Genomic DNA, 12,816 nt, shown 5'->3' with positions numbered 1-12,816 from the left:
AATAGTCATGGTTGCTTGTCTCAATGTTGTTCAATTCCTCTTGATTTTTGTAATTCCTCATGTGCAACCACTGAAAGAGGGAGCTAGAGCAGTCCATACGTATTTTTATGAGTAGATGTCATTGTTTTGTTCATAGTAACACTTTCATCTCTGGCAAAGGAGTGCAGATGTGGGTAAAGATTTTCTCTGATAGATCCCTTCCATGTATGTTTTCATAGAAGGGATGACTTTCCATTACCGATCATGCAGGATGTAAGACTATTGGTAGATGTCCGACATAGCAGAACAATCACGCCACCAGAAAGCGCCTTTGGGGCCAATCACATAATGGTTGGATCTGTTAAAATAAGCTTGCCAAATGAAGTTAACCCATGTCACATCATGATGATTATTGAACTTGTGTAGGTTTTTCAGTAATAGGGTCTGGTTTTGCAATCTCAAGTCCAATACACCAAGCCCACCTTAGTATTTTTGTCTGCAAACTAGTTCCAATTTGCAAGCTATTTTACTTATTTACGGATATCCTTTCCTCTCCATAAAAATAGTCTACCACTTTTGTCAAAGTGAATGAATATAGTCACATGTATTTTTAGTGAGCACACAACAAACATAGGCATGGCATTAATGGCAGAGTTAAGGAAAGTTAATCTTCCGTTATAAGATATCAGAGAGGATATACTAGATAGTTATTATCTAATCTGGATACCGTGGATACCATGGGCATGAGATCACTAGCTGGCGGTCTTGTGGTTCCAAGGGGAAGTCCCACATATATGCAAAAGGTAAATTCTCAAGCTAGTTTGCATCCAATTGAAAGAGATAGGTTATGTGTTGTATTGTCATCCACATTGATATGAATCACTAGTGAATTGCAACGAAATATCGTAAGGTGATCTAGCTAATTAGGATCTGCATGCATAATAAGGAGGGTGTCCGTCAGCATATTGAATGATGGGATATTTTTGTCCAAAGTCATTATCAAAGGGTAACTGAATGTCACATCTTTATCAAGCTTCATTAGTGATGGTTTGTAACAAATCAACAACAATGACAAAAATAAGTGGGGATAATGGGTCCCCTGTCTGACACATGTCTCGCAATGAATTTTTTCCCTGACACTCCATTAAGCAATACAAATGTGGAAGGAGAGTTAAGAATGGTAGTGATCCAGGAATTCCATTTAGGGCTAAATCCTTTGGCCTTGAGCATTTCAATTAGTGTAGAGTATTCCACTTTGTCGGAGGCAATTTTTCAAAAAATATCTTGAGAATGACAATAGGTTTCTTTGATTGATGACAAATGTTTATGTATTCAAAAGCCCATCCAATGCATTTATGTATGGTTTTTCCCTTAATGAAATCATATTTTTTTGGACAATAAGTATAATTTCCTTTTCAGTCTATAGGCGAGTAGCTTGGTGAGAAATTTTAGTGGCAGGCTCACCAATAAAATAAGCCGAAAATCATTCATAGCCTCTCAATCATTTACTTTGGGGATAATGGTTACAAAAGCATAATTGATACTATCCAGATTTAGCTCACCAGAGTAGAAATCATTGACAAGCTTGATGAAATCATTTTTGATGCATGTTTTCGGAAATTTTCCATTGAATCTATCAGGGCAGGAGCTTTGTCACAATGCATTTCATTAACCACAATTTTTATTTCCTTCATAGTGAAAGTTTCATCAAGAATAAGATCAGGCGGTTAAATAATTTTGTCTAATTGGAAATTCACAGCAAGGTTTGTAGAAATACCCAACATATCCTTGTATGAGTTCCAAATTTTTGCAGCCTTGGGATCATGGTTATAAGCATGGCTACCATCATCTGTCTTGAGATAATTAAGGTTGGTTTGTTGTTTGATATTTTTGAAGGTGGTATTGTTAGTTTACAGTATGCCGATGATGCCATAATTTTTCGTTTGAGTACATGCACTTTATCTAACTTGTTATGGTCCCACAAGTGCGATGATAAAAACTCATAATTTAAATTTGAATAACACTAAGAGAGATATCAATCAACACTTTTTACTCCAGTGCCAACACTTGCTGCAAATGCCCGATCTTTTTCGACACTTTAGGCACCATAATATCGAAATTGGAGGCAATGAGCTTTTTACAAGATGTTGGCACCCCCAAATATGTCAATCCTAAAGAATCCACTTCACAACCGAAATTTTTTGCCACCATGTATTCTTGCTCCATGTCAACATCTAAGACAATTAAATTACTCTTCTTACAGTTTAACTTTAGCGCCTGCATCGCTTCCTAGCAATACATGAGCAAATTCAGATTTTTCTCATAAATAAATTCATAAAAAAAAGTATCGTCGGCATATTACAAATTGGTAACGCACTAATGCCACGACCAAATGAGGAACTAACACTTGCAAGTGGCCATTCGCCTTAGCTGCTGATATCATGTCACGCAAGGCATCCACCACTATGTTAAACAGAAGAACTGAGACAATGGGTCACCCTCCCTTATATCCTTGGAAGTTCCTATTTCTGAATACTCATCCGTGCATAACCTCGACTAGTCACGCCTTGACACCACTTGGTCTGCCGTTAATGCCGTTGTCTCCGTACCTCAAGGCAACGACCGCGTCTCCGCCGTCGCCACGGCCGGTACCGTACGTCATCACCGCCGCAGTCTCCATCTTGGCAAGCCGCCCTCGCTGCCGTCGTCGTAGCAGGCGACGCGGTCCCTGCGTGTGCGCAGGCGCAGCTGCTTCTTGGTACAGACCCGCCTGACGAGGTAGGAGATCACCAGCAGCGCCGCGATCACGCCTAGCACCACGAACGCCGCCGTGTACGACCCTCCACCGCCGGCTGACGACAAGGCGCCCCGCAACCGGCGCGCGCGGATGATGATGCCTGTCTCCGCCATGGCCGCAGACACGATCGACATTGCTGCTCGCTTGATTTGTGAATCGTGATTGAGGCAAGACGAGGCGATTGGGGGCGTACTTATGTTTGCTGCGCCTAGCCAGCGGCATTGGGTTTTATGCTTTGAGTGAGTTCAAAGGCTGGGTAGAGGTTAGTGCGTGCAAGGCGAGGTTTGGAGCTTGCCAACTCTGCAATTTTTGGTTCTTCCTTCCGAGCATGGCAAGCAAAGATAAGAATCCAACGTTCTGTTTCACTGTGCTCCTTCTCATGTTGCCTCCCGCGAACAAAATTCTTTTCTCGATGCGGTGATTTTGGAGTGCTAGATGTCATTTCTTTTTGCTTGAACCGATTCTTGACGAGATGAGAGTTCAGCAAACTACGAGTGGTGGGCTGTGGCCGCGACCTTTTCTTTCCGTACTGACAACCGTCCATCACTGATCCGACGGCCAGGAACGCGCCACCATCGTGGCTAACGCATGTCACATTCGTTTCCTACGTAACCCGTCTTCTTATCTTATCCTGCTCGCGCCTCTTTCTTCGCCTCTGTCATTGCCAGCTCCAAAGCCAGAGAGCAGAGCATCCAAGAACCACACTCGGCGCCGCGGCCATGGCTTCCACCGCACTCTCCTCGGCCTTCTCCCTCCTGCGCGCCGCACCAGCCACCTCCTCCCTCCCCCGGTCACACCCTTTCGTCCACATGAGCCGCGGCCGGCGCCCTTCCGTCGCCGTTGCGTGCACCACCACCACCGCCTCCCCAAAGGTGGTCGAGCTGGGGGACGCCATCGCGGGGCTCACCCTGGAGGAGGCCCGTTTGCTGGTGGACCACCTGCAGGAGCGCCTCGGCGTGTCGGCGGCGTCGTTCGCCCCGGCCGCAGCCGTGGCCGCCGCACCGGCTGCCGCGGAGGCGGAGGCGCCGGCGGAGAAGACGGAGTTCGACGTGGTGATCGAGGAGGTCCCGAGCAGCGCCCGCATCGCGACCATCAAGGTGGTGCGCGCGCTGACCAGCCTGGCGCTCAAGGAGGCCAAGGACCTCATCGAGGGCCTGCCCAAGAAGCTCAAGGAGGCCGTCGGCAAGGACGAGGCAGAGGACGCCAAGAAGCAGCTCGAGGCCGTCGGCGCCAAGGTCACCATCGCCTGATCCTGGCATTGCTGAGCTACTACTAGGACTTCCCATAATTTCCCCCAAATTTTACCTTCTCCTCCAGAAGCCGTTTTGTGTAATTGTATCCGGTTGCAAGATTCTGCGTCTTTCTACTCTGTTTATTTTTCTTCAGTTCGATGATGGCCAGCTGAGTTCAGATGGATTGGCACGCACAACCACATTGTGGTGTTTGTTCATTCTGGATTTCGTGATCCGTGTTGGTTGGCCTGGTGGTCGATGTGAAATTAATCTGAAGACCCGGGAAATCGATGTGTCGGACAGAGTAGCTGCAGTGTTGTAGAGGTCAGGTTACGGTAAGCGCAGTTGCAGGAACTCGAGTCTACTTCCGTAGCTTTGTCCTCCATACACGAGTGCTAAGGCAAAGCCTGAAGACTTTGAAAATTCAAATTTCACTTTCGACAGTTCGCTAATGGCATACTAGCACTTGACCGGCATTTTGCCAAATTCATCTGAAGATTCAGCCCTAATATTCAAAAAATTCCAACGAAATTAATCGTGATTCGTCTTTCAAGAATTTGTCAGAGGAAATTACATTTAAATGGTCACCGTGAGAGTTCAGTTGAAATTTCAGTGAAGCTGACACACTGTTTTTGCAAACCAATCCAACGGCGATTTGCACAAAAATAACCCAAAAGTTAAAGAAAAGCACAGACTGACCCTCCGGCGAAACTATTTCACTCATCTAACCCTTTTGTGTGTCGCCCCTCCCATGGGCGCCACACATGCCCATATGGCGCCCCTGCTGCCGGCACCACAAACCCATCCGACGTGGCCCATCGACGCTGAGCTGATGATCCCGATCCGACGTGGCAGCATATGTGGCGCCTTTCTCGCCGGCGCGCCCGTGGCAAGGGCGCCACACATCCACTTAAGTTTCGGCCGCGCGCGCCCGCCCAGCCCCACCATCTTCTTTCTCCTCTCTTCTTCCCGTGAAGAACAGGAGGTGGTCGGCGGTTCCTCTCTCTCTCCCCTTTCCCCCCCCCACCAAATCCACCACCAAATCACCAGATCTGTCTGTGGAGATCGTTCCCCATCTATTTCTCAAGGTAATCCCCTTCGAATCTTCTCCATTCATCCACTAATTTCATAGATCTTGCTAGATTTGGACATGAACCCTAGATATGTCTGACAGAGTAGCTGCAGTGTTGTAGAGGTCAGGTTACGGTAAGCGCATTTGCAGGAACTCGAGTCTACTTCCGTGAGCTTGTCCTCCATACACGAGTGCTAAGTCAAAGTCTGAAGACCTCGAAATGCAAATTTCACTTTCGACAGTTCGCTAATGGTATGTATGGTTCTGACACTAGACCGGTATTTTGCCAAATCCATCTGAAGATTCAGCCCTAATAATCAAAAAATTCCAACGAAATTAATCATGATTATTCGTCTTTCAAGAATTTGTCAGAGGAAATTACATTTAAATGGTCACCGTGAGAGTTCAGTTGAAATTTCAGTGAAGCCGACACGCTATTTTTGCAAACCAATCCAACTCACTCGCACGTGCCATACGGCACTTTCTTTTATAAAAAAGAATATAATATTAATATCGTGAAGATATCAACCAACAAGATATCCAAAAACATCAAGGATGCACACAATAAAAAAAAAAGAAACAAAGACCTGTCGCGGTTATGAAACACTTGCAAAAACACTCTAACCACCAATAAAGACAACACTAAGACCGCAAAAAGTTTTTTCAAAAGCGTCGCCTAAAAAACAATGCATGAGCGTTGTCGTCGTCTGATCGGAGATATTGAGTTTTCACCGTGAAGAAGGACTGAGCTCCCAAAGCAATGCCTTCAACAAGACTATTGGAGGGCTCTGTTGATGTCCTTACCGTCTTGGTGACGGGAATGTAGTGCGTCATGGAATCGGTCTAGATTCGATGGGATCTGGAGCTTGTGCGGAAGATTGGAGTGTTGCGTTGAGCTCCTCAACAGAAAACTTGCACATGCGATGGCCAGATCATGGTCCTCATCAACCTCCAACTGTAGAGACCCTTCAGCTCCATCATGATTGGCATCCGCTATGGCGAGTTGGTGACCCAAGTGGTCTTGTCCCTGGGGTCGCCATGGTTGGATGCGTCACGAGCGTGTCGGATGGAGTTGGACCTGATCGTGTTTTCTTCTTTAGATCTAAGATCCATGATGCAAAATTATAGAATTTAATTGTAATATTAAATATTTTTAGGGTCCTTCTTGTATACTGTAACTCCATCGCTTTGACTTAATGAAAGTTTATCGGGACCGGTCCCCGTTATAAAAACAGAACTTTGAAAATTTGAACCTGATACCCAGAGTGACTAAATCAAAAGGGAACAACAAACCAATAGATGAAAATCACAACTTTCGGACCTTCACCACAAACCACGAAAAAATTGGTTCGAATTCATACGAAACTCAGCCAGTTTTTTAGTAATAATATTCTGGCATACTTAAGGCATATTTGTCCTGTTGTTGATGATTATTAATAGATCGGTAGAATTTAAAAAAAAATCATGTCTCAGGCTGACAAGAATTGAAGCGAAATGGGTAACATGTTTTAACGTACACAAAATATTTCGTCACCGTAAGAGTTCAGTTGAAATTTTGCTGAAGCCGTACACACACCGATAGGACGATCTATACACGCGGCGGTATATATCGCAAATTCGCAATCACATTCAGCAATCGCCGTGCAGCGACGGCGGTATATATCACATTCGCACGTGTGTATTCGCGCAGCTGCACATGCTTAAGCCGATTGCAAGACGTGCGATTACGTACGCGTTTGCGCGATTGGTTGTAGCGCCAGCTGTGTTACACTTTGATTTTTTAGTGAAAGAGTCATATCGTTTTCTATTGGCTAGAAATCATGAGCCTAATTTTTACTGTGTTTCAGCCATCTCCCACGGTCATTAGATTTGACTCGTAATTGATGCTGACATGATAGTTACAAGTCGGTTGCAACTAAGATTTTTCTAATTACAAGTCGATTGCAACTGAGATTTTTGCTAATTGCAAGTCGGTTGCAGCTGAGGTTATTCTAGTTGCAAGTGGGTTGTAAGTGTGAAAAAAATATCCAAGCCATTAAATTTGCTTCAAGATTCATACTAGATTTAACTGTAATTATGAGTTACATTTGATGGCGTCACGTGACTGAGACTTAGTTAAGTCTAAATCGCCTAAAATCTAGACGTGACCTTTTAATATAGTCATAATTTCTACTATTTTATAGCGAACATGGGTTTTGTATAGTTATCATTTCACTGTTTTTAGTATAGATGACATGCCATTTCATTTGGAATAGTCAATATGGAACCGATAGTATCGTTAACATAGGCAAAGAAAAGAGGGTAGTAGCTCAAATTATACAGCCAAATCCTATGCATGCAACGAGTGGAACAAAGTGAAATTTTCAGAAAGGATCCTTTATAACAACAACCAAGTAGTATAGTTTTATTGTTGCGATAATATTTTTTCCAAGTTAGGATCCTTTATACTCCCTCCACTCCAAAAAAAAGTATCTCAACTTTATTAAAATTTGGATATAGTATATCTAAATTTTGATAAAATGGAGACACTTTTAGTGCGACGGAGGGAGTATGAACTTTAGGGGCATTTTGAACTGTGATGGAAAACAGAAATCACACCGTGCTAGAACGATGCACTTTTCTATGTGGCAAGGACCAGAAGACTCCAAGTGACGGGAATGTTGATAAAGGATCAATGAGTTGGATGTAGTCGTCTATGCGGCAAGGGTGAAGTAGGAATCGAAGACGACGGCGATGGAGGTGTTGGTGGATGCAACGAGCTCGCTGACCATGTACCCTCGCGCAAAGCGGAGCTTGCCCGTGCCGCCCACGATGCTCTGCTCCCAGGCGCCCGACTCCCCCATGGGTCCCTGCGTCGTGAGCCCGCTGCCGCTGTACCCGTCGTAATCAGAGAAGACGAAGTTGATGGCCACGAGGCCGCTCCGGCCGTCGACCGACGCGTGCACCGCCAAGCCCTGCGCCCTGCCGATCAGCCGCGACGTCGGGTCCGGCCCCTCCCGCACCATGTTGTCGAACACGTTCACGTCACCGAACTTTGATGAGTTCCTGCGTATATATATGCATGTCCAGTGATCCATGTGAGCAGAGCAGAGCATGCTACTGGGTGTATGTGTTGCTGATGTTTACCTGTGCGGGCTGGCGACGTTGACGACGGTGGCGTTGGTGCCGACCTCGACCTCGTGGACGTAAAACCGGAGATGGGTGACATCTACATCGGCGGCGGACGCAGGGCCGCAGATCAGTAGAGAGGATGAGAGAAGAAGGAAGACGCCGCGAGCAACGGCCATGGTCTCAACTCTCAAGCTCTCAGCTGGTGGCTTCTTCCCTTGCTCTTGCGCGGTGATGATATACCGCAGTCCAACAAGACAACGGTCAATCGTCAATGGGTAGTAGGTTGAGGTGGTTGGAGTGTTCATCGTATTTCAGTTGATGACACTACAACTCATGGACGTATTCCTTGTCCTGAACGATGATTTGACGCAAATACGTCGAAAAAATAGATAATTTATGGATGTGGGGGCATTTACATTATGTAAACCGGCCTCGGCACTAGTCGCTAGCTAGCACATATTGTTGGAAAAGCTTTCACATGAGGAAGCCTTCTTATCTCGAGCTCTATAGTTTTGTACTCCTTCCGTTCCACGACGATTGTCTGAGATTTGTTAAAATTTTGACAACCAAGTACCAGTGAGTTAGATTAATAATAAGAAAAAACCTCAACAAAACTCCATTAAAAAGCAAACTGAGCTTAGCTCTAATGGTTAAGTTATGGTGGAACCATCCCATCCAGGTTCAAGTCGTAGACTTTAAATGGCTGTTTGTATTACCTAGATTTATTTCAGGATATATTTTTAGTTGTAGGTGACATGTCAGTCTACAACGAGGTGGCGCATGTGGTGACTTTATCAACCTTAAGATCTGCTGGCTCAGTCTCACGGAGGTGCTCATAAGGACATCTCTAGCGAGCCGACCCAAACCAGCGACCCAAATGGTATGATTCTATCCATTTGGATCGGTCCGCGGACAATATTTGGACCGTGGTCCGGCAATTGTGTCTGCGCTCGCCACATGGCCCGCTGGCCGCATACAAACAAATGTATAGTTGCGGAGTGGCTGGTGGCACGTACTGCCTAGGAGGCGGCACCATCTGGCCTTCCCACGAGGCATGCGGAGGCGCGTGCGGTGGAAGTGGTGGTGGTGGTAGATATGCGACGTGGTCCGCCACCATGGCAGTTAGCTGGACGATCTCGTCCAGTCCGGGCCAGGACCACTTGGCCTCCTCCTCGGCCCTGGACAACTCCATAGCGGTGGCAGTGGCCGCATCCTTGTCATAGTCGTCGGTGACAATGGCCTCTAGTTTCACACTGGCGGGAGGCGCCTCATCCTCCATGTCCTCGTCGTCATTGTCCTATTCCTCTTCCTCCTCGTCCCTGCTGGCAGCGGCGGCGATGACACCGTACTCCTCGCTGGCCTGGAAGTCCAGCGCATCACGGATCGCCCGCTGTGCCTGGTGCTCCCACACCAGAAATGCGCGGCAGAAATTCTCGTGCGGGTAGGTGTGGTCGTACAGTAGAGCTAGCGGTAGCCGCTGGATGTGGAGGCACATCTCCTCATGAAGTGTTAGCCCATCCATAATCGCACGTGGCATGGGGATCCTGTCCTTGTTGAGTTGCCATCCTTTGGGGAGGGACTCATGCAAGGGCTCGTAGTGCCTTTTACGGCCAAGTTGTTGTGGAGGCTGCTTGAGTGCTGGTGACGTTGCGGCTTGAGGCCCGACAAAATATGCCGACGTGGGTGCTGCGGCAGATGTCGGGTGCGCGCAAGGTTGCTCCGAGGCGGCGGGATGACGACCTCGCCCGGTGATTGTTGGCGGTCTGATTGAGAAATATGGGCATCTTCATCGCCGGCGAGAGTGGCGACACTAGTTTGCAGGCGGTGGCGTTGGTTGTGGGCGGCGACAGTCGCGCATCTGGTCATTTAAGTAGTGTTGGCCTTCCATGCCCGCGCAGCTTCCAGCACCATCAATGTCAATGCTGGTGCTGGAGCTGAGGCGGCGGTGGTAGTGGTCAGCGACCGGTGGGACAAGGGTGTTTGCCTATCCGTGCGAACCGTTTCGGATAGGCCAGGATTGAATAGGTCGCCTTGCTGGAGATGCACTGAGAATAGCATATGCGTGTGTTCGTGTTTATAGGGTGAGTGTCGTGTTGTACTCTGTTCCCAAAAATCCATTTAGAAAATTAAAATGAAAAAGGCCCTAAACCAGAAAAAAAAAACTATGCAGTAGATGGACTGCATTTCTGGCCCAACCCAAGGTCGAAACTCCAAACACATCGGTAGCGGTATAATAACTTTCTAACAGAAACTACTCCGTTCATCGGCCCCTCGCCGCCGCCCCTCTAGTCTCTCCCCATCCTTCTCCAACTGATTCGTGTTGCCCAGCCGCTACTGACCTTGGAGACAGATCCAAAGGAATCACATCAATGTCGAACGTGGGAATGAAGATGCGGAAGTTCGTGAATGTGGTCACGGAGCATTACATGGACGGTTTGTGTTCACTGTGCCGTATCAAGGCCAGCGACCTCTTCTACGGATCCACGCAAGAAGCAGAGCAGGAAGCCAAGAATCGCATGGCGACGGATCGGCGCACGAAGAAGATGACCCTGTCTCCTCTACCGAAGCCACGAATCCAGTTCAACACTGCCCGTCCGGCAGACGGCAGTATGGACTTCCTGCCTTTCTACGGCGGCAACGACGACGACGGCAACAAGATCCTCTACGTCGACGCCGCCGGGCGGGCCGTCCTCTACGACGCCGGCTCCGCCGCCACCGTGGAGACATTACCCTGCCTCCACAAGCGCAAGGCGAGCGGCCCCGTGGCCCTATCCGTCGCGCGCCCCGGCGGCGCCCACGACCCCGCGCGGCCCGACGCGCTCTACGTCCTGGACAGGATCCGCGGCAGCTTCGAGGCCCTCGTCTACGGCGACCCCACCCCGCCGTCCCCGTACCAGTACCGTCTGGCGCGTTGCGCCGACATGTTCGTGTGGCACTGGCTCCGGCTCCCCCCGCCGCCGTACGCCAATGGCCCTGGCACCGTCCGGTCTTACGCGCTGCTGGACGGCGACACCATCTGCGTCTCCTCCGGCGCCGAGGACAGGTTCGGCACCTACTTCTTCAACACGGCCACAGGGCAGTGGACCAAGGCCGGCAGCTGGATCCTGCCGTTCTACGGGAGAGCCTACGCCGTCCCCGAGCTCGACAACCTCTGCTTCGGCATCCAAGACATCAGGCCCCACCACCTGTGCGCGCTCGAACTCTCCTCCTCCATGGACGGCGACGGTGGGGGTGGGGCTCCTCCTCCGAGGCTGCGGCACCACTGGCCAGACATGGACAAGCCCAGGGGCTGGCGGCTGCAGAATGTCAGCATGGCGTACATGGGGGCTGGCAGGTTTTGCATCGCCAAAACCTTTGACGTTGCTACCGTGCTCAACGGCGTGGAGGTGGTTCGCGAAAATGGAGGAACAACCTCCAAATCCAAACTCCGGATGATCAGGCACAAGTCTGTTAGTTACGGCTTGCTCAAAGATGCCATCCGGTGTGTGATCTAAGCAAATACTCCTATACTACGCCAAACGAGAGAAAACCCCACTTTCTTGTATAAGCATTTTCCCTTAATAACAGTTTATATATGGACATATGATAAATGGAATGATTAAAAGAGATGACAATGGTGCCCCTACCAACCATCAGGCCATTTTAAGTAGTATTTCTCTTCCACATGCCTCTACTCTCTTAGAGCATGTCTAACAAGTCCCTTATTTCTCTGCCCCGTATAACGCGAGTTTTTCGCTCCGTATCAAAAAAGTGCGTCTAGCTGAACCATTCCGTCTAGCCGACCCCGTATTTCGTCCCGTATTTTTAAAAATTAAAACCCCGGGAAAATTAAAATCATAGTTCATCTTCATGGATCATACGCTGAATCATATATACATAGCGGATTCTACACTGCGATCCTATCTAATCGTCGAGGATGACGAATGGCACGAACGGCCCCTGGCGGCAGCCTCCTGCGCCTCGAACTCCGCCACGGCGGCGATGGACGCCGCCTCCTCCTCTGCCTCCGCCCGAGCCTTCTCGGCGGCCTCCGCCTGCAGGAACGCCGCCTCCTCCTCTGCCTCCTCCGCTTCCTCCTCGCCGGCACGCGGATCGCCTCCGCTTCCCCCGCCGCTGGTGCTGCCGATGCGCGCCGCCCATGCCGCCTTTGACGGGCGCTCATGCTCCCAGTCGGCGCGCCACTCGCCGCCGCTCATCGGCTTGAGCGGCGGATCTTCTAGGTACCACCGCCCACCCGCGGCGAACTCCCGAAGCGACTCCAGCACGTAAAGCGCGCCGGCGTAACGGCACGCCGCACAGCGACTCCCCGCGGCGGAGCGCTTGCATTGGCGCCGCCACGCCTCCTCGACGGTGTCCGGCGAGCGGGATCGCTTCGATCTGCTCGCCGTACACGCGCAGCGGCTTCGGCGACGGACATGGCGCGCGGCGGCTTGAATGCGGACGCGAGAGGTGGGGGATTGCTCGCCGGATCAGGATGGAGGAGGCGGCGGCGCACGGCGGAGCAAGGGTTGCGAGTGAGGGGTTAACCCCTCACTCGCACCTTCGCCCAGTATAAGTAGGGGGCGGCGCTGCGGATTTCCTGGGCCCCGTATTCCGTCGAAACGGGCCGGCCCGAATACGGGGCC

General features: G+C 49.5%; 2 protein-coding genes across 2 annotated transcripts; one reads left to right on the top strand and one right to left on the bottom strand.

Moving 5' to 3' along the window:
- The first annotated feature begins 3,414 nt into the window (after positions 1-3,414).
- On the top strand, positions 3,415-4,161 carry LOC127327685 (large ribosomal subunit protein bL12c). The gene has a single exon (XM_051354468.2). It carries the CDS (start codon positions 3,496-3,498, stop codon positions 4,024-4,026), a length of 531 nt encoding a protein of 176 aa, XP_051210428.1. The 5' UTR covers positions 3,415-3,495; the 3' UTR covers positions 4,027-4,161.
- Positions 4,162-7,440: 3,279 nt separating this feature from the next.
- On the bottom strand, positions 7,441-8,410 carry LOC127327502 (pterocarpan synthase 1-like). Its single transcript, XM_051354277.2, has 2 exons — positions 8,207-8,410; positions 7,441-8,125 (listed from the first exon to the last, which is right to left on the bottom strand). Exons 1-2 carry the CDS (start codon positions 8,365-8,367, stop codon positions 7,774-7,776), a joined length of 513 nt encoding a protein of 170 aa, XP_051210237.2. The 5' UTR covers positions 8,368-8,410; the 3' UTR covers positions 7,441-7,773.
- Between the last annotated feature and the right edge of the window lie 4,406 nt (positions 8,411-12,816).

Source organism: Lolium perenne, chromosome 1 (assembly GCF_019359855.2).
Source record: "Lolium perenne isolate Kyuss_39 chromosome 1, Kyuss_2.0, whole genome shotgun sequence".
NCBI classification, from domain to species: Eukaryota; Viridiplantae; Streptophyta; class Magnoliopsida; order Poales; family Poaceae; genus Lolium; species Lolium perenne.
This window is presented reverse-complemented; position numbering and strand designations above follow the sequence as displayed.

Bases quoted from the DNA above. Each gene is read 5' to 3' on its own strand.
- LOC127327685 (XM_051354468.2), top strand. From the start codon at position 3,496: ATGGCTTCCACCGCACTCTCCTCGGCCTTCTCCCTCCTGCGCGCCGCA.
- LOC127327502 (XM_051354277.2), bottom strand. From the start codon at position 8,367: ATGGCCGTTGCTCGCGGCGTCTTCCTTCTTCTCTCATCCTCTCTACTG. The intron at 8,126-8,206 runs GTAAACATCAGC...ATATATACGCAG, and splicing joins AACGTCGCCAGCCCGCACAG to GAACTCATCAAAGTTCGGTG.